This window comes from Pollachius pollachius (genome assembly GCF_949987615.1).
Source record: "Pollachius pollachius genome assembly, chromosome: 2".
NCBI lineage: Eukaryota > Metazoa > Chordata > Actinopteri > Gadiformes > Gadidae > Pollachius > Pollachius pollachius.
Window position 1 is genome coordinate 45,223,636 of NC_136935.1, and position 20,538 is coordinate 45,244,173.

Below are 20,538 nucleotides of genomic sequence, written 5' to 3' on the forward strand. Positions count from 1 at the left end.
GTGCTCCTCACCGCAGTCAGGGGTTGAATGGAGGGCTGAGGAGGAGAGCATTGGGGTGAGGCCGGAGTGGGAGGGGTGAGGCGTGGGAGGGAGGGAGGTTGGAGGCGGGAGAAGGTTGTGGCGCGGGGGAGAGAAGAGTGTGTGGCTGTGGAGGGAGGGGGATAGAGGTTAGGGTGGGGAGGGGGTTAGGGTGTGAAGGGGGGTGAGGAGGGGAGGGGGGTAATGCTGGGAGGTGGGTGATGCGGGGGAAGGGGGCTGTACCGGGTCGCGCCTGGTAAAAAAAACGGGCCGTAGTGGGATTAGATATGTAGGCCTACACGTTGGGTAAAATAGCTGCATACACCTGAACACCCATCAGAACCCTATCAAAGAAAAGGTAATAATAACCATCCGTAACCCTGGCCTGGTTACTTCCAGCCCAGACACCTGGGCTCAACCAGGGTAGAGATCTGCTGCCACCTAGCGCTGGTCCCGGGAATAGCCCTGCACCGCGGAAATGTGTCTGCAGCAGTCTTGATTGAATTAACTGCTGTGTTGTACTGCTTTGAGATTTGAGATGTAGCCTACTAGCCCCATTGACGTATTTTATAGATAGGATCATATTACAGCCTACTTTTATTTTTACGATATGTTTTATTGCTGCCGTTAGGATCCCTCACTTATACAGTCTGCCATAATGGGCAACGGTACAATTTTAAACATTTAAACTGCTAGTTGATAGTGCATGCAGATCCAGACATTTTATTATTACTGAGTCCTGGCTCACTGCTTCAATTGTCGGCAGTGATTTACGTTTGGATGGTTACAATATGTTAAGATGTGAGTTTTTTTTTGTACAAACCCTTAGTGTGAATGCTTTAATTGTTTCACAACAAAGTGAACGCTCAGGACTTCGTGTTAAGGAGCCCCTCCCATCGTTCTACGGGAATATGATCATTTAGATCGGATCTGCTAATGATGTCTTTTTTTTGTTTTCATGAGGCTCTCTCCACGTTCTACCAAGCATTTGTTAATTTAGATCGGATCTGCTACTGATGGCTGGTTTGAAGTTCATTAGTCAATCAAATATTCTGATGCATTTAAGATGCACAGTGGTAGAACCATATTGATAGAACCATCTTAGAACCATCTAGGTAGAACCATCTAGGTAGAAGGGCTTCTCAGAGTATTTGCTGCAGATACTAGGAATGGATGAAATGTCTTGCCTTTCTCACACATTCTGACTACTTCATCCTCTGCCGTTAAACATGGTTTAACGTGGTTTGTTTTATGTTGTTGATATTTATTTATATTTATTACACCATAGAGGAGGAAGACAAGGAGTGAGGAAGAGGATGTGCTGCTGTGATGATGAGGGGGTGTGTAGGACCCCCCCTCCACGTGGATACCACACCTCTCTCGCTCAGCCTCACTCTCCTTCCAGATCCATCTCTCCCCTCCCCCCAGAGGCACGACCAGCTCTCTCTGCTCCTCCCACCAATCAACGGCTGAGAAGACGGTCATGTGTTTTGTCATGTGACAGCAGCAAACCAATAGCAGCCCTCCGAGGTACCGGCAAAAGGAGGGGAGTGCCCTACCCCTCTCTCTCTCCCTCTCAGGCCGTGAGGATCTGCAGGAGAGACACGAGAGATGGAGAGACAGAGAGAGCGCTAGAAAGACCGAGAGTATAGATAGATCAGTTGAAGAGAGACAAGAAGACAAAGAGAAACAGAAGAGGGAGAGGGAGGGAGAGGGAGAAAGAGAAGGAGAGAGAGAGGGAGGGAGGGACAGACAGAGAGAGAGAGAGAGCGAGAGAGAGAGAGAGAGTGGGAGTTCTTGCTCTATTCTCCTGCTGGTCATTGATGGAGGAGAGTCGTGTGCCGGAGCATGAGATGGCAGCAGGAGGAACAGCAGGAGCGGCAGGAGGCGCGGCGGCCGCCAACAGCTCCCTCTCCCCGCCCCCTGCCCCCACCACCTCCCCGGCGGTGCCCCCGGTGGTGAAGCTGGGCCTGACGGTGGTCTACACCCTCTTCTACACCCTGCTCTTCGGCTTTGTGTACGCCCAGCTGTGGCTGGTCCTGCGGTACCGCCACAAGCGCTTCAGCTACCAGACGGCCTTCCTGTGGCTGTGCCTCCTGTGGGCGGCGCTCCGGGCCCTGCTCTTCTCCTTCTACTTCAGGGACTGCGGCCGGGCCAACACGCTGGGCCCCTTGCCCTTCTGGCTGCTCTACTGCCTCCCCGTCTGCCTGCAGTTCTTCACGCTCAGCCTCATGAACCTGTACTGCGCTCAGGTAGGCCCGCTGACCCTGACCCTACTCCCCCTACTAACCCTACGACTCACCCTACTAACCCTAACCCTACCCTACTAACCTAACCCTACTAACCCTAATACTGACCCTTTCTACTAACCCAACTCACTCTAACCCTACTTACCCTGACCCTACTCACCCTACTAACCCTACGACTAACCCTACTAACCCTACGACTAACCCTACTACTAACCCTAACATCCCTACTAATCTTACCCTATTCACCCTACTAACCTAACCCTACTACTGACCCTTGCTACTAACCTAACTACTAACCCAACTCAGCCTAACCCTACTAACCCTAGCCCTACTTACTATCCCAACTAACCTTACTACTAATCCAACTTGCCTTCTACTCACCCTAATAACCCTTCTACTAACTATACTACTAATCCTAACCCTCATATTAACCCTACTAGCTCTATTAGCTCTTCTAACTCTACTAACCCTACTAATCCTCCATCTTGTTTATTTACAGGTTTACTTTAAGGCAAAGTCCAAGTACACCCCAGCTCTACTCCGATACAGGTACCACCTCCTCCTCCACCACCTCCTCCTCCACCACCACCTCCTCCTTATCCTCCTTCTCCACCTTCCCTTCCACCTCTTCCCCTCTAAACCTCACAGATACAGGAACCGACTCTTCCTCCACCTCCTCTTCCTCCACCTCCTCTTCCTCCACCGCCTCTTCCTCCACCTCCTCTTCCTCCACCGCCTCCTTTTCCTCCTCCACCTCCTCCTCTTTCTCCTCCACCTCCTCCTTCTGTATGATTCTACCAGTCTAACACCCAGTGTGACTCTACAGCTCAACAACAATTTGACCTCTAACCTCTACCCCTGGTTCAGGCTGCCGCTGTACCTGGTGTTTGCCGGGGTGAGTGCGCTCTTCCTGGGGGTCAACCTGGTGTGTGCCCTGCTGGTGAAAACCTCCTGGGCGCCCGTGAAGACCCTGGTACTGGTGCGCGTCACCATCAACGACAGCCTCTTCGTCCTGTGCGCCATCTCGCTGTCCGTCTGCCTCTACAAGGTGGCCAAGATGTCCCTTGCTAGCATCTACCTGGAGTCCAAGGTACTACTAACCATACTAACCCTACCACTAACCCTACCACTAACTATACCACTAACCCTACTACTAACCCGCAAGACGACTACCTGCAGCTTGATGTCAGTCGCTTAGAATAATAAATGACCTAATAGGATTATTATCTTTAAACCTGCACTATAAAACTTTTCTACTGCAGTCATTTACCTGAACTACAATGTTTCTCAAGAATAAAACATGCCCATCCACGAGTCAATCCATCGTGGGAATGTTTCTGTATAAATAGTTTTGCCCACATTTGACAATAACAGTTGCCTAGAAATGATATAGCTTAAACCGTAGCTGCAAACCAGTAGAGGCTGCTGATGAAGAAACATACATAATGCAGCTTTAATATGGACACACATCAGAGATCTCTGTCTCCAGTGGAGAGACATGATGGGGAGGGGCACCCTGGGGTGCTGGTTCATGTCCTCTCTGTGTTCTTCTTGTTGATTGGCTACAGGGGACGTCGGTGTGTCAGGTGTCTCTGATTGGCACCACGGTGATCCTATTGTACGCCAGCAGAGCCTGCTACAACCTACTGGTGCTCGCCCTTGCAGACATCGAGAAGATGGACTCCTTCGACTACGACTGGTACAACGTCTCGGACCAGGTAACACAGAACCCTAGAACACTAGTAACCCCAGTACCAACCCCCCCCCCGCCATCCAAACAGTAACCACATAATACTACCAAACCACCCCCCATCTAAACAGTTACCACATAATACTACCAACGTACCCTCCATCCAATTGATCACTTCTGAATCTCACTTGTTTTTGAAAGGGGCAATATAAATGAACATCTGTGTTCCTGATCTGATCTTTTTTTACCTTCCCCTGGATGTCCCTCTATGTCCCTGTGGTTCCTGTGTGTTCCTGTGGTTCCTGGATGTCCCTGTATATTCCTGTATGTTCCTGGGGGTCCCTCTATGTTCCTGTGGTCCCTTTATGTTCCTGAATGTTCCTCTATGTCCCTGTGGTTCCTGTGGTCCCTGTATGTTCACCGATGTCCCTGTATGTTCCTGTGGTCCCTGTATGTTCACGGATGTCCCTGTATGTTCCTGTATGTTTCTCGGTGTTCCTGTATGTGTCGCTGGTCCCTGGGTGTTGGTGGTGTGTCTCTAGGCCGACCTGCGCTCCTCGCTGGGGGATGGTGGCTACGTTGTGTTCGGGGTGGTGCTTTTCGTCTGGGAGCTCCTCCCCACTTCCCTGGTCGTCTTCTTCTTCAGAGTCCGTCGCCCCCCACAGGATGGGGTCAGTATGCTGCAGAGCTCCTGGATGACTGTCTGAGAGGGTTAGGGACTAAGGGTGTTAGGGTTGGATGGTGAGTTGTGGGTGGGATCTTTAAACCAGGTCCAGGGGTCTCTATACACCCGATCTATGTGTCTCTATAAACCAGGTCTATCTCTGTAAACCAGGTCTGTCTCTATAAAAAGGTCAATGTGTCTCTATAAACAAGGGCAATGTGTCCCTATAAACCAAATATATGCGTCACTATAAACCGGGTCTATGTGTCCCTACAAGCCAGATCTGTGTCCCTATAAACCAGGTATATGCTACACTATAAACCAGGTCTATGCTTCACTATAAACCAGGTCTATGCTTCACTATAAACCAGGTCTGTGTCCCTATAAACCAGGTATATGCTTCGCTGTAAACCAAGTCTATGCTTCACTATAAACCAGGTCTATCTGTCACTATAAACTGGAACTGTGTCCCTATAAACAAAGTATATATGTCCCTTATAAACCAGGTCTATGTGTCCCTATAAACCAGGTCTATGCGTAACTATAAACCAGTTTTATGTGTCCCTATTAACCACGTATATGTGTCCCTTTAAACCAGGTCCATGTGTCCCTATAAACCAGGTCTATGCGTAACTATTAACCAAATATATGTCACCCTATAAACCAGGTCAATGTGTCCCTATAAACCAGGTCTATGCTTCACTATAAACCAGGTCTATGCATCACTATCAACCAGGTCTATTTGTCCCTATAAACCAGGTATATGCGTCCCTATCAACCAGGTCTATGTGTCCCTATAAACCAGGTGTATGTGTCTCTACAGATTGCTGCAGGGATTCCCCACCATGTGTTATCATCCAGAAGGTATTTCTTCGACAACCCTCGTCGCTATGACAGCGATGACGACCTTGCATGGAGCATCCCTCCTCAGAACGCGTCCGCCAGGTAACCACATCACCTGTTCCCCCAATCATTACCGTAGCAACCAGCAGGAGGAACAGAGCAAGACTGTCTCTGACCACAACCGGTCTCCGAAACTGTAGCGCCTTTCTTCCTCGCTTTAACAAGATGCTGATTGTTCCTTCTTAGATTAATTTCATCTGTTGATTATGAACTTAATAAAATACAATTATATGAATGTTAAAGACGTTTTTACCTTGGGCCTTGTTAACCAAGTGATGGTACCAGGCCTTTAAGAAGGTCCATAGCTGTCTCTGTAACACCTGGACTGAGGCCTTGTGGTCTTTTGCTCTGCCAGCCTACCATCAGACTGCTACGACTGGGGGAGTCACCACAGCTTCAGCACCACCAACCACCAGAGGTACACCACCGCCACCACAGAGGAGCTACACCCCTACCCATGAAGAGCAGGGTCAGGATGGGTTCTACCATCTGGACCCACAGCGCAGCATTTCTACAAAGCTTTTTATTACCTGGGCCCCCGGATGGAACATACTCAGTACTCCTGTATGTATGAGGTCCCGGTCCCATATGGAACGTACTCAGTACTCCTGTTTGTATGATGTCCCGGTCCCATATGGAACATACTCAGTACTCCTGTATGTATGAGGTCCCGATCCCATATGGAACATACTCAGTACTCCTGTATGTATGATGTCCCGGTCCCATATGGAACTTACTCAGTACTCCTGTATGTATGAGGTCCCGATCCCATATGGAACATACTCAGTACTCCTGTATGTATGATGTCCCGGTCCCATATGGAACGTTCTCAGTACTCCTGTATGTATGAGGTCCTGGTCCCATACTGAACGTTCTCAGTACTCCTGTATGTATGAGGTCCTGGTCCCATATGGAACGTGCGTATTACCCGGTCTAGATTTGTGCTCATGCTCCAAAGATGGTGACTGGTGGTCGATACCAGAGTTGGGCTCGACGAAAGAATTGAGATACCCAGGAGGCATGAGTTAAGGAGTTTGGTCAGGTCCGGCTCTGACCCCATGTTCAGCGTCTCCCCCACCCTGCAGACCTGTGCTCACTACCAGCCAGAACCTCAGCCCACACTTCAGATATGTCCATCTGTATATCTGTGAATTATTTTGTTGTCAGAATGTGCTGCATGCCCACACTTGCGACAATCTGAAGGTTCTGACCAAAATCTCTCGTCTGGGATTAAACTAGTAGTAGTGGTAGAAGCTTTGGTTCGATGTTTCTTAGGATCTTTATTTAATAAACTCTGGGAAGCATTTCAGCAAGATTTGAAATCACTGTTTGAGGAATGTTTTGCTGTCGAGGTTGTGCTGTTAATGGCCAGTCCACAGTATGACGTGCACAGTGAACCGTGGACAGTTATTGGCTGACATCACTGACGGTGACACAGACAGTTCCATCAGAACCTCTTGCTGCATCACGATGATTGCAAACTAGTATCCAGGACCGGTCCAGACATGTGACTGGTTCCAACCACCAAAGCCTAATTTGAAGGCTAATCAGGACCAGGAGGAGAACCAGGAGACCAGGAACAGCAGGACCAGCAGAAGTCACAGCTGTATGAAGAAATAGCAGGTGTACCGATACTGATCCATACAAGCGTATCGAACCTGACTACAAGAGCCAAACAAGATCTATAATTTTGTTCCATTTTCAAACAAACAGATAGGTAACATAGATAACATAGATCTGGTTCTGTGGTTTAACACGTTTCCAGACGGTTTACAAAGAACCGGTTTGATGTTAGCCACAAGCTGTTTTTGTGTCTTTGGATCTGTGTAGTGTTGTGAAAATAAAATAATTTCAGTGGTCAAAATACTAGCTGCTACTAGTTACTACTCTCAAGTAGTGACAACTAGTTACTCAACTGCTCAAAAAGTGACTTATAGTTACTACCCCCAACTGGTGACTAGTTACCCCACTCAACCAGCACACCAAACTAGTGACTACACTTTTGGTCTCACACCTGCTTTGTATTTGGACACAATAATAGGGACGACGATTGCTGCCATCTGGAAATTAGATTTATTTGTTACTCTGTTCAAATAAATACAACTCCCACGTTTACACAGTCGTGAGCAGACGTGGAGAAACCAGACGGAAACACCAGAACCACAAGCAGGCGTTCAAATCAATGATTGCTTGGTTCTTAAGGCAGACACGTGGAATGTGAGGGATGGAGACAGACACACACACACACACACACACACACACACACACACACACACACACACACACACACACACACACACACACATATAACATTGCTTGACTGTAGAATGGTATCAACGGCGGAGAAGTTAGCATGTCATTGCTAGCATGTTCCTCTTTTTGCACCCTGCTGAGCAGAGGTCAAGAGGTCAGAAGGGCTCGGCCAGGTCCAAAGGAACTAAAGTAAATCAAATGAAGACCACAATATACACACAAAATCCACCAGAATAAATAAGAGACATAACATACTTCACTTTGGTCCATCAGCTCTACCCCACCCTCCTCATTTCCTATGAAACACCATCACTACAGCGGAGGGAGGGGGGTCCTATGCTTGTTCTACGTTGCGTTTGGAAAAAGACAGCATTGCTATGGTTCAGAGGAGTAGCCTTCAGCGTTAGCACTAAACATCGTTCTCAAAGACGACAAAAAACTAAATCAAAAGAGGCACAGCATTACAACAGCCCGGCCAAGCTGAAAACAGACTGATTCCGAGAGGGAATCGCTTCACAGAATACAAAGAACTATAAAACAGCACATGTTTCATGTGCTATCCGATGGAGGATATTTCTTAAGAATGGATCCCATCACAGCTTTCAATAATCATAGCTGCAACTGTTGATCATTCACAGCACACGCAGGGGCACACAAACACACACACGTCCATAGGTACACACACGTCCCAAGGTGTAAACACACACGTCCCAAGGTACACACACACACACGCGCACACACACACACACACACACACACACACACACACACACACACACACACACACACACACACACACACACACACACACACACACACACACACAGCCTGAGAAGCATAATGCAGCAGGAATCCTCAAAAGGGCAACAGCCTATCAGAGGACTGGAGGGGGTGGTGGGTGCTGTTCCTGTTCTTTGTGAGCATGTTGTCATCCCGAGGGGCGTGGCCCCGCTTCATACGGATGAAAGCCTCTAGGGGGCGCTATAGTTCCACCGCTCAGGAAGAAGAAACAATTCAAAAGCAGAGTTTTGTCCCAATTTGACGGAAGGAGAAGGGAGGGATCAGCAGGCGTTGTGGGAAGGACTGAGGGGCACACCGCAGGCCGGGGGGCATGTGGACTACAGTAAGAGAGGGTCCCTGAAGGAGGCCTCATCCTGGATGAGACTATTGCAATTCCCTAGGGACTGGCGCCACCTGCTGGCTCGGAGGACCGCTACCTCTTCCCCTTCAACAAGGAGCGGAAGACATGGAGCTGGTGGATGCTGGTGGAGAGCCTGCAGAGCAGGAGAGGGAGAGGGAGGAGGAAGAGGAGAGGGAGGAGGGGGAGGACGGGAGGGAGGAGGAGGGGAGGGAGGAGCAGGAGGAGGAGGAGGGGAGGGAGGAGCAGGAGGAGGTGGAGAGGGAGGAGGAGGAGAGGGAGGAGTGGGAGAAGGAGGAGTGGGAGAAGGAGGAGGGGAGGGGAGGGAGGAGCAGGAGGAGGAGAGGGAGAGGCAGGAGGAGGAGGGGAGGGAGGAGCAGGAGGAGGGAGAGGCAGGAGGAGGAGGGGAGGGAGGAGCAGGAGGAGAGGGCGAAGCAGGAGGAGGAGGGGAGGGAGGAGCAGGGGGAGGGGAGAGAGGAGGAGGAGGGAAGGGAGGAGGAGCAGGAGGAGAGGGAGGAGGAAGGAGCAGGAGGAGAGGGAGGAGCAGGAGGAGGAGGAGAGGGAGGAGGGGAGGGAGGAGCAGGAGGAGGGGAGGGAGGAGCAGGAGGAGAGGGAGAGGCAGGAGGAGGAGGAGGGGAGGGAGGAGCAGGAGGAGGGGAGGGAGGAGGAGGAGGGGAGGGAGGAGCAGGAGGAGAGGGAAGAGGAGGAGGGGAGGGAGGAGCATGAGGAGAGGGAGGAGGAGCAGGAGGAGAGGGAGGAGCAGGAGGAGGAAGGAGCAGGAGGAGAGGGAGGAGGGAGGAGCAGGAGGAGAGGGATGAGAGGGAGGAGAGGGAGGAGGGAGGAGCAGGAGAAGAGGGAGGAGGAGGAGGGGGGGAGGAGGAGGGGAGGAGGGGGGGAGGAGCATGAGGAGCAGGAGAGAGGAGGAGACAAGCCATTAGAGAGGATTAATGATTAAATCTCAGTCATGAGAGACAGGACCATAGTGATACATCAACACATCGAGATAAGAGAAGGTGAATAATTCATCCCTCTCCCTGGAAGCTCTTCTAGTTAGCATTTGTTTCACCCCTGGAGCAAAGATCCATGCGGCCACAGATGCACTCACATTCTAGACCCTGAGGTGGTTTGTGTTCCTACGTTTGTTCTTACAATGGGATTATCAAACACTTTCAGAGCCGCTTCCCATTTAATTTAAATCAAATACTTTTCTGTGAAGAAGTGAACAATCAAATAAGTGTCCAACCAGAGTCCCAGTACCCTACCTGCCAAAGCCATTGAGCAAGGCCACGATCTCCTGCCTGGTGAGCTGGAAGGCCGAGGAGGGGCTGCTTTCAGAGAGGCTCTGGATCTCCTTCTCAGAGAACAGGATCTTCAGGGCCGTGCCCAGACCCTGGGTCTAGAGACACACACACACACACACACACACACACACACACACACACACACACACACACACACGTTAGCATACAGATGTTAAAGCTTGCTAGCTCAGCTGTAGTTTACATATTAGCAAACATGTGTTATAGCTTGCTAGGTCAGCTGTAGTTTGTATGTTAGCATACAGTTGATATAGCTTGCTAGCTATTCTGTAGTTTGTATGCTAGTATTCAGGTGTTACAGCTTGCTAGCTCAGCTGTAGTCAATATGTTAGCATACAGGTGTTATAGCTTGCTAGCTAGCCTGTAGTTTTCCCATTAGCATACATGTGTTATAGCTTGCTAGCTCAGCTGTAGTCAATATGTTAGCATACAGGTGTTATAGCTTGCTAGCTCACCTGTAGTTTTCCCATTAGCATACATGTGTTATAGCTTGCTAGCTCAGCTGTAGTGTATATGTTAGCATACAGGTTTTATAGCTTGCTAGCTCACCTGTAGTTTTCCCCACAGACGACATTTACTGCAGCCTACACAGTCCATTATCCTGGAGATGTTCTTGAAATGGAGTCGAAACTCCTCCTGCAGAGAAAAGCATTGATCCATTACCCCAGAAGTTCTTAATGTTATCTTTCTTACCCATCATGACCTTCAGTACTTATGAATCAGATGTATTTTAAGCTATGGGGATTCACTTACAAGGTGGAGTAAGATAGGAGTGCTTTCTTTACCTTTAATATCTTGGCCTCCAGCTTCTTCCCAGCGAACATGGAGCTCTCATCAAAGTGCATGGGGAAGGCCCTGCGGACACATTAACATATAAACACATGAACACATGAACACATGAACACATGAACACATGAACACAGGGCATGGATCCACAGCTCCTCCCTCCCCCGTCTGGATCCAGTGTGGGACTGGGAACTTGTGGAAGTGTAGTGTGTGAAAAATGTTTGTTTGTGGAGTGCAGTGTTTGCTGGTGAATGAGTGTGTTTAGGGAATGCGTTTAGTGAGTGTCTCCGCAGTGCGTGTAGTGAGTGTGTCCTCAGTGTGTTTAGTGATTGTGGGCAGTGATTGTGGTTGAGTGTATCGTGAGTGTGTCCTCAGTGTGTGTAGCGAGTGTCTCCTCAGTGTGTGTAGCGAGTGTCTCCTCAGTGTGTGTCGTGAGTATGTCCTCAGTGTGTGTGTAGTGTCTCCTCAGTGTGTGTAGCGAGTGTCTCCTCAGTGTGTGTGCAGTGTGTGTCCTCAGTGTGTCCTCAGTGCGGTGAGCCCCACCTGGTCTCGTTGAAGATCTGCAGCAGCAGGTCCTTGGTGGCCCCATCCTCCTGGTTGTTGCCCGTGTACAGGTTGATGAAGGAGCGGTCGAAGTAGGGCGCCACCTTGGACAGCGCCCGCAGCTCGATGAGGTACAGGAAGTACAGGTTCTTGAGGCGCCGCGTGCCCTCGCCCTTGGTCTCCGCCGGGTCGAAGCGCTGGCGGAACTCCTGCACGTTGGGACCCCACACCGACTTGCCCCACCCCTCTGGGACACCACAAAGACGAAACACACTTTAGATCACAAGTACCACCCTTCAGACACTTTAGATCACTAGTACCACCCATCGGACACTTTAGATCACTAGTACCACCCTTCAGACACTTTAGATCACTAGTACCATCCATCCGACACTTTAGATCACTAGTACCACCCATCGGACACTTTAGATCACTAGTACCACCCATCGGACACTTTAGATCACTAGTACCACCCTTCAGACACTTTAGATCACTAGTACCACCCATCGGACACTTTAGGTCACTAGTACCACCCATCAGACCCTTGAGATCACTAGTACCACCCTTCAGACCCTTTAGATCACTAGTACCACAGAGATAACTGGTGTAAGGTGCTGTCCGTACCATCCAGCAGATACTGGGAACACAAGTGCATGTTGATGCTGGTGTGAAGACCAGAGATGAGCCTATAGAAGACCCTCTTCTCCAGACACAGCCCTGGTGGGAGACAAAGAGACAAGGTGAGTGGCTGATGCTATTAACACTATGTTATACCAGCACATAAACATCAGACTGAGAGAGATGGAAAGACGAGGTGAACGGCTGATGTTATCAAAACTAGTTAAACCAGCACATCAAAAAAACTGACAGGGAGAAACGGAGAGACAAGGTGAGTGGCTGATGCTATTAACACTAGTTATACCAGGACATCAAACATCAGACAGGGAGAGACAGGGATAGAGAAAGGGAGAGACAGACATGTACCTTCCAGCCAGTTGTAGAATCCTTCTCCTGTGAGACAGAAACACATCTGGGTTAGAGCGTCTCACCTCTTATAGACTACTACTACTACTACTACTACTACAACAACTACATACTATAAGATACGAGTGGCAATAATTCAAATGATATGACCTCACCATCATCATCTCCTGTTAGCCGTTGGAGAGACCAGTAGAAAGAGAGAGTTAGAGATAAGAGAGAGCAGTTATTATCTGGTCTTTGAATAGCCTAACACTTCTAAAGTCAACTTGTGTGTGCGTGTCTCACCCCTGGTAGGAGCCAGTGGGTTCAACGGTCGGTACACTGATCGAGGTCTGTGAAAAAGAAAGAAACACACATCTGCATATATAGCATATATATAGTATATACAGTATATATAACCTGTTAGCTAGTGTAGATAGAGTATATTTAACCTCTTAACTAGAGTAGATATAGAATATATAAGCTGTTAGCTAATGTAGATATAGTATATATGACATGTTAGCTAGTCTATATATAGTGTATATGATAGTACTGGAAGCAGTTCTCCACATACAGTAAATGCCGTGGGCTTTAGAGTAAATATAGAGTGTACAGAGTATATAGGGTTTTAATACTTCAAGCATTTCTCATCATAGATGGGGTAAAGCGTATATATATTGAGTATATAGAGTAATGAGTACATCTAGTATAGAGTATATCTAGTATATATAGAGTATAGATAGTGTATATGATAGTACTTGAAACAGTTCTCCTCGTAGATACTGTTCCAGACCCTCCAGGCAGATGGACCCTGGTACCCGGTGTATCGCTCTGGGTTCAGCAACAGGTCAACATAGGCTGCATCTGGAGAGCTCTCATCTGGGGGGGACACACAGCCTTATTATCTAGATACCATCCATCTGGAGAGCTCTCATCTGGGGGGGGGAGACACAGCCTTACTATCTAGATACCATCCATCTGGAGAGCTCTCATCTGGGGGGGGGGAGACACAGCCTTACTATCTAGATACCATCCATCTGGAGAGCTCTCATCTGGGGGGGGGAGACACAGCCTTACTATCTAGATACCATGTGAATACATAAGACTTATATGGCGCAGCGCCAACCACCTTGGTCACATGGATTTGGTGAGATTCTACTCTTGCGAACGATGCAATTTCGTCATTGGCACAGCTTAAAATATTTGCTCTTTCCCGCCACTTTCACTTGATGCTGAATCCCTCCCGTGAGAAACGTGGGTAAAATATTTGCTTCGTTTTTGGTGTGGATGCACCTTTACTGTCTAGCAAACCATCCACCCTCCGGTGTATCCAACGAGAGCGCATGCCACGACCAACACAAGACCTACAGTATAGAGGTTCCTCTCCAGGGAGCAGTCGGACTCACCATCTATCTCACAGAAGTGGTCCTGCGCGTCGTCATGACGATCCCAGTCCACAAAGGCCTCTTTACTCTGGTTACTGAGGACAGACAGAACGAGAGATGGATACAGACAGTCTGAGGGATCCAGCATGAGTAAATGGGGTCCAGACTGGGTATATGGGGTTCAGACTGCCAGGCTGGGTATATTGGGTCCAGACTGGGTAAATGGGGTTAAGAGTCTGGGTATACTGGGTCCAGCCTGCCAGGCTGGGTACATTGGGTCCAGACTGGGTAAATGGACCCAATATACCCAGCCTGCCAGGCTGGGTCCAAACTGGGCAAAGGGGGTTCAGAGACTGGGTATACTGGGTCCAGCCTGCCAGGCTGGGTACATGGGGTCCAGACTGGGTAAATGGGGTTCAGAGACTGGGTATACTGGATCCAGCCTGGGTGTATCTGCTCTTACCTCAGGGTGCTGTTGATGGCTCCCAGGTCTGTGGGCTGCTCACATGACGCCACATCAGCTACAGGGACGGCTGCCTTGGAGTACTAGAGGGGCAGAGAGTGAAAAAGAGTTATTCTAGTCTCCTTAAAACAGCCCTGTTACTACAGTAGGGTACTTCAGCCCTGTTACTACAGTAGGCTACTACAGCCCTGTTACTACAGTAGGGTACTACAGCCCTGTTACTACAGTAGGGTACTACAGCCCTGTTACTACAGTAGGCTAAAACAGCCCTGTTACTACAGTAGGGTACTACAGCCCTGTTACTACAGTAGGGTACTTCAGCCCTGTTACTACAGTAGGCTATTACAGCCCTGTTACTACAGTAGGGTACTACAGCCCTGTTACTACAGTAGGGTACTACAGCCCTGTTACTACAGTAGGCCACTACAGCCCTGTTACTACAGTAGGGTACTTCAGCCCTGTTACTACAGTAGGCTACTACAGCCCTGTTACTACAGTAGGCCACTACAGCCCTGTTACTACAGTAGGGTACTTCAGCCCCGGTACTACAGTAGGGTACTACAGCCCTGGTACTACAGTAGGCTACTACAGCCCTGTTACTACAGTAGGGTACTTCAGCCCTGTTACTACAGTAGGGTACTACAGCCCTGTTACTACAGTAGGGTACTTCAGCACCAGTACTACATGAGGACTGCATGGCCTGTAACACAACAGCTGAAGCTGTAAACAATAAGTCTGGGCTAGCCACCAGCTGAACCAACACACTGTTCAAACAATCCCTTTACAAACCAGCTCCATGCTGGACCGAAGCCTACAGCGCCAATGAGCACATCTATATAAACAGTTGAGTATGCATGGTATTTTCCTTTGTATAGTAGGGTTATCCAGTCTCTATGCTAGTGTGTATAGTAGTTTAGTATGTATGGTAATTTAGTATGTATAGTAGGGATATCCAGGCTCCTTGCTAGGATAGTATGTATAGTAGTTTAGCATGTATAGTGGGGTCATCCAGTCTATGATAGTATGTATAGTAGTTTAGTATGTATGTTAGTTTAGCACGTATGGTAGGGTTATCCAGTCTCTAATGCTAGTATGTATAGTAGTTTAGTATGTACAGTAGTTCAGTAAGTATAGTTGTTTAGTATGTATAATAGTTTAGCATGTATAGAAGTTGAGTATGTAAAGTAGTTGAGTATGTAAAGTAGTTTAGTATCTATAATAGTTTAGTATGTAAAGTAATTTAGTATCTGTAGTAGGGCTTTCCAGGCTCTATGATAGTTAGGATACGATGCAAGGTGCTAGAGAGAGGAGTATGTTAAGGTCCGAGGTGATAAGCTGTCAAGTGGTCATGACCTCGATCCTAAACACTCACTCTCTCTCTCCCCACTAGCCTGCTAACACACAACCATCACTCAGAATCTCACTACTAGCCTGCTGACTTAAAACGATCATTCACTCTCTGGAGTGAGTGGTTAAATTCACTCTAAACTAGCTGTTTAATTCACTGTGAACTAGATAAACTAGGTTCAATTCACTCTTAACCGAAAGTGTAATGCACTCTTAAGCGGTGGTTTATCAGCTAAAACAACGTGAATGTAATGATTGGGATGTGCCGAGTCAGCAGGTTTATCAGCTAAAACAACATGGATGTATTAACGGTGACGTGCTGAGTCAGCAGGCCTACCTTGTTGAAGTTCCCCGACTTAATTCCCACAGGAATCATACTCTGAAAATAGAGAGAGAGACAGGCAAGTGGGCAGACAGAGAGAGACAGACAGAGACAGACAGGTGAGCAGGTCATCTTCTCCTGTATTTCGGTATAATATATACTGAGGTGAGGGGTTGACCTCTGACCTCTGGGCAGGGCTCCACGTTGCAGTCTCGGTTGGAGCAGTGTCCGTCGTCGGGCCAGAAAGGACAGGGACGCTTCAGGTTCACCTGCAATGAACAGTAGACCAGTCAAACCAGTCCTTCACACGCTGCCACTGGTTAACTACAGCGTGACCAGTCAAACCAGTCCTTCACATGCTGCCCAGGGTTTTCCACGGCACTTCACAGCTTAGGCGGCCGCCGAAGCGACACACGCCTGCTGCCTTAACAACGACATCCCAAAAAAAAGTTTTTTATTTTTAAAACATTATACAAAAGTATAAAATAATCTAAACATTATTCACTCTCTGTGAATAGATCAAGACAGACATGCCGCCTGACAGCCTGCATGAAAAAAAAGCATAAATGGTCCACCTGTAAAAGGGTGCGATTACCAAAGGGCCCTTGAATTGTTATTTTTAAAACCACACAGGTTAGCGTGTAGAGATGCTAGATGTCAGCTCTGCCATAAATCAGAGACTGGGATCACTGTGTTAGTGTTTAATAAATAAATGTTAAATGTAGTGCAGCGTCTGTAGTCTATCGCACAAACAATATGTCAGCAGGAGGAGCAGAGGCCCAGGGGTGGTGGTCCGGGGGGAGGGGACCCAGGTCCACCTGTCAGGCAGTAGATGGTGAGGGCCAGACCACACCGCCTCGTCCTGCACAGGGGCCGACACCGCCCACGTCCTGCCATTCATTGAGGAATTTCCTTGTGGGTTTGTACGTATGTGGTCTTAAACGCTAACATGCCCCCCTGTGTAGACTGTCACGTGACATGTACATGCAGGCAGCTCGGCAAAGGTCTGAGGGGGGCCTCCGAGTCCCCACACGGCAACTGGCCAACGTGGGGTACATAGACGTCTGGATCAGCCTGTTCTCTCTCACCACCAGTAGAACCAAGCGCTGATGGTTTCTGGGCCTAGTTAACATAGAACGAAAAATGACTACAACCCAGTCAACCCACACTCACAGTCCCTTCAGGAAGTTGATGGAGAGCCATCAGCACGTGTTCAGCTGACCCTCATTTGACTTTAGATTGCATAACAGATATGCAAATCCGTGTCCAGGCCGACGATGTCTGTGACAATAACACGAGACGGCTATTCACCCAGACTCTTTGCCGAGCTGCGGCTCAGCATGAAGAAAAAGCGGTTGAGAATAGGAAGGGCTCTGTTATCTTCAACAGGAAGCTCCTGTTTAGTAGTAATAGAAGAAGAAGAAGTGCATCTGTTTGAGGTAACACCACACCTCCACCCTTCCCGTTGGCTCAGAGTCTCTGGACGTGAAACTGGGCCACATTATGTAGCAGACAGAAGATGTGTCATTTGAAGTGGTTGTGTAGATATAATGTCAGGACAGTATTTTTAGACCAGCTCTGTGTCTAAACACAGAGCTTAACCATCAACCTGGATAACACCTGCTTATTGGCACAGTAGAGAGTGGTACTAGTGGTACTCACTTAGTGGTACTGACCTAGTGGCACTAACAAATTGGTGCTAACCTGCTGATATTAACGTATTGTTCTGACCTAGTGGTACTGACCTAGTGATAGTAATCTAGTGGTAGTGATAGTAACGTATTGTACTGACCTAGTTGTACTAACCTAGTGATAGTAACCTAGTGGTACTGACCTAGCGATAGTAACCTAGTACTGACCTAGTGATAGTTAACTAGTGGTACTAACCTAGCGCTACCAACCTAGTGGTACTTACCCGGTAGTATCTGAAGAAGTCTCTCTCAGTCAGCCTCTTGACGCGGGGGTAGATCTTGAAGTTGTTGAAGGAGTCGATGCTCTCAATGTCGCAGAAGCAGTCATCCAGCACCCCCGTCAGCTGAAAACACCATCAACACACCGACAACCGGAGTCAGTCACCCGACCATAACTACCCTACCCAGCACCCCCGTCAGCTGAAAACACCATCAACACCTGGAGTCAGTCAACTGACCATAACTACACTACTGAGCATCCCACAGGACCCCAGTACCTCTCCTACCACCCAGTGACTACACCCCAGTATCTTACCTACCACCCAGTGACTACACCCCAGTACCTCTCCTACCACCCAGTGACTACACCCCAGTACCTCTCCTACCACCCAGTGACTACACACCAGTACCTCTCCTACCACCCAGTGACTACACACCAGTACCTCTCCTACCACCCAGTGACTACACACCAGTACCTCTCCTACCACCCAGTGACTACACCCCAGTACCTCTCCTACCACCCAGTGACTACACCCCAGTACCTCTCCTACCACCCAGTGACTACACACCAGTACCTCTCCTACCACCCAGTGACAACACACCAGTACCTCTCCTACCACCCAGTGACTACACACCAGTACCTCTCCTACCACCCAGTGACTGCACCCCAGTACCTTGCCTAGCAGCTGGTTCTACGTGTGGATCCCCAGCACATAAACACCACCCTGAGAGCGTCCAGGGAACTAGGTATAAGGGTAGGTAAATGAGGGACATGTGTTTGCCATGGTAAACAAAACATCTCCTACATGAAAAAAAGACAAATACAGAGTGGCCAGTTTCAGTGAAACTATGTTGCAATGCTTCAAAATTGTATGAGTGCTGACCTCGGGGTAGAGACGTCCCGATATCACCGCCAAGCAGGTGAAGACCCCGTACCATATGGACAGAGTTCGACCGATCATAGCGCAGAAAGCTGTCCCTTGTTCACTACTCTACTCCAGCGTTGCTGAATGCCCAACACTTCACTTGGCACTTGAGTCTTGCACTTACCACAGTTTTCCTCTCATTAATGAATGAAACTTCTGGACTGACAGCTGCTGGGAACCTGTCTAGTGTTTTATTCCTGCTTTGGCCCCGCCTCCAAACACAAATGAGCGTCAAGTGCTGTCAAACGTAGCCCTGCCCTAAAGATGGACGACTGTAGTTGAATAAAGTACTGACATGAATCGTAGGCAACGGCTTGTTCTTATTAGAAAGACTACAAGTCCCAGAGATAAACCAGGTGCAAGCCTCCCGTGTAGCCAATCAGAGCATACCACGCTGCCTGAGAAACAGTTAATAACAGTACATCAAAAATCACATTGCGTCCAGTGTTTAAAAGTGCTTCTTATTTATTTAGTGAATTTGAGCTTTGAAACGTGTCTTTAGCAGATAAGTACTTGAAACATTAGTAAGATCAATAGTCTATAAAGGGTGGTAGAGATCGACACGTATACGTTTCTGTGACATGGAACTATATATTCTACATAGACTAAATTCATGAGGAATAAAAACACTGTAATCAGAACGGCAACTTACAGAATGAGTTCACAAGGAAATATAACTATTGTATAAAACTATTACTCTTAAATGGACAAGATAATATTCGTTTGTGACTTCGCTGAAGGCTGTTGACAACCCCAACATGTTGAGTGGTGTCAACATTTTTTCAGATTTCTTTCATATATGGCTGGTGATGGCATAAAGGCACTGATGCCATAAATATAAATATTGTGTTAATATAGTGTAACATCGTAGTTATATCTTGTTTCAAAAGTGTTTACATCTAGTTATATCGTGTTTATACAAAGGTGTGAGTCTAGTTCAGTTGACCGTCATCACGCGTCCAGGTGTGACGTCACATAAAACAACAGTCGAAGATGCCAGAAGCTTTGTGGACCTTTGGTGTTAGAGGTCTTCCTGTAGACATGGGCTCATGGATCACCCCAGATGTAAGGAGAAACAGAGTTCCAACACCCTACTGTACTCACATGACAGAAACAGCTCTGTTCTGGGGTGTCCGCCGGCAGGCTTCTCGGCTGCTCACTTTTCGGCGGATCCGTTTTTAGTTTGATGGTATTCCCTTGATACCAGTCGAACACCCGGTCTCCAAATAACCAGAATAAAGCCAAAAGGCCAAGCATTTGAAAAATATGTCTCCACATAACTTAACCGGTGTCAGTGGTTCAAAAAACGAAGCGAAGTGGGTGCACCTACCCTGTGTGTTACACCTGGATCAGACCTAGCGTCTAGTTACGAGTTAACTACCGGACACAGCGCATCCAATACTCGCGATTCACTGAATAGCCAATGGTTTTCTTAAGGTATAACGGACCTTAAATGTATAAGAACCGATGACACACTTGTGAATTCGACTCATAGCTTTAGAGGCTAAATGTGTTAGGTTTACGCTACTTCGGCGACGCAGTTCACAGCTACGGAGAGCACGGAGGATCATTTCCTCAAGGGCGATTCGTGTATCGTTTATTCAAAGAGGCTGCGCACCCTGCCACGCATACTGGATTATAATGAAGTATAACTGTTAC

The 20,538-nt window shown here is 48.1% G+C and overlaps 2 protein-coding genes across 3 annotated transcripts; one reads left to right on the top strand and one right to left on the bottom strand.

Moving 5' to 3' along the window:
* Positions 1 to 1,841: 1,841 nt before the first annotated feature.
* Positions 1,842 to 5,985, top strand: gpr137bb (G protein-coupled receptor 137Bb; the record flags this gene model as incomplete). Its single annotated transcript, XM_079730050.1, has 7 exons — positions 1,842 to 2,270; positions 2,767 to 2,816; positions 3,135 to 3,357; positions 3,836 to 3,985; positions 4,500 to 4,628; positions 5,445 to 5,566; positions 5,880 to 5,985. 7 exons carry the CDS (start codon positions 1,842 to 1,844, stop codon positions 5,983 to 5,985), a joined length of 1,209 nt encoding a protein of 402 aa, XP_079586176.1.
* Positions 5,986 to 7,727: 1,742 nt separating this feature from the next.
* On the bottom strand, positions 7,728 to 20,415 carry ero1b (endoplasmic reticulum oxidoreductase 1 beta). 2 transcript variants are annotated; one of them, XM_079730042.1, is made up of 16 exons: positions 19,984 to 20,415; positions 17,959 to 18,078; positions 16,229 to 16,312; positions 16,059 to 16,100; positions 14,375 to 14,457; positions 13,933 to 14,006; positions 13,285 to 13,405; positions 12,833 to 12,879; positions 12,703 to 12,714; positions 12,548 to 12,574; positions 12,188 to 12,280; positions 11,564 to 11,810; positions 11,020 to 11,089; positions 10,784 to 10,870; positions 10,178 to 10,311; positions 7,728 to 9,051 (listed from the first exon to the last, which is right to left on the bottom strand). In XM_079730042.1, the coding sequence occupies exons 1-16, from the start codon at positions 20,155 to 20,157 to the stop codon at positions 8,991 to 8,993; spliced, it is 1,476 nt and encodes a 491-aa protein (XP_079586168.1). In that variant the 5' UTR covers positions 20,158 to 20,415; the 3' UTR covers positions 7,728 to 8,990. The 2 variants fall into 2 exon arrangements, with proteins under 2 accessions (XP_079586168.1, XP_079586169.1); XM_079730043.1 differs by lacking the exon at positions 19,984 to 20,415 and adding an exon at positions 18,838 to 19,027.
* Positions 20,416 to 20,538: the final 123 nt, after the last annotated feature.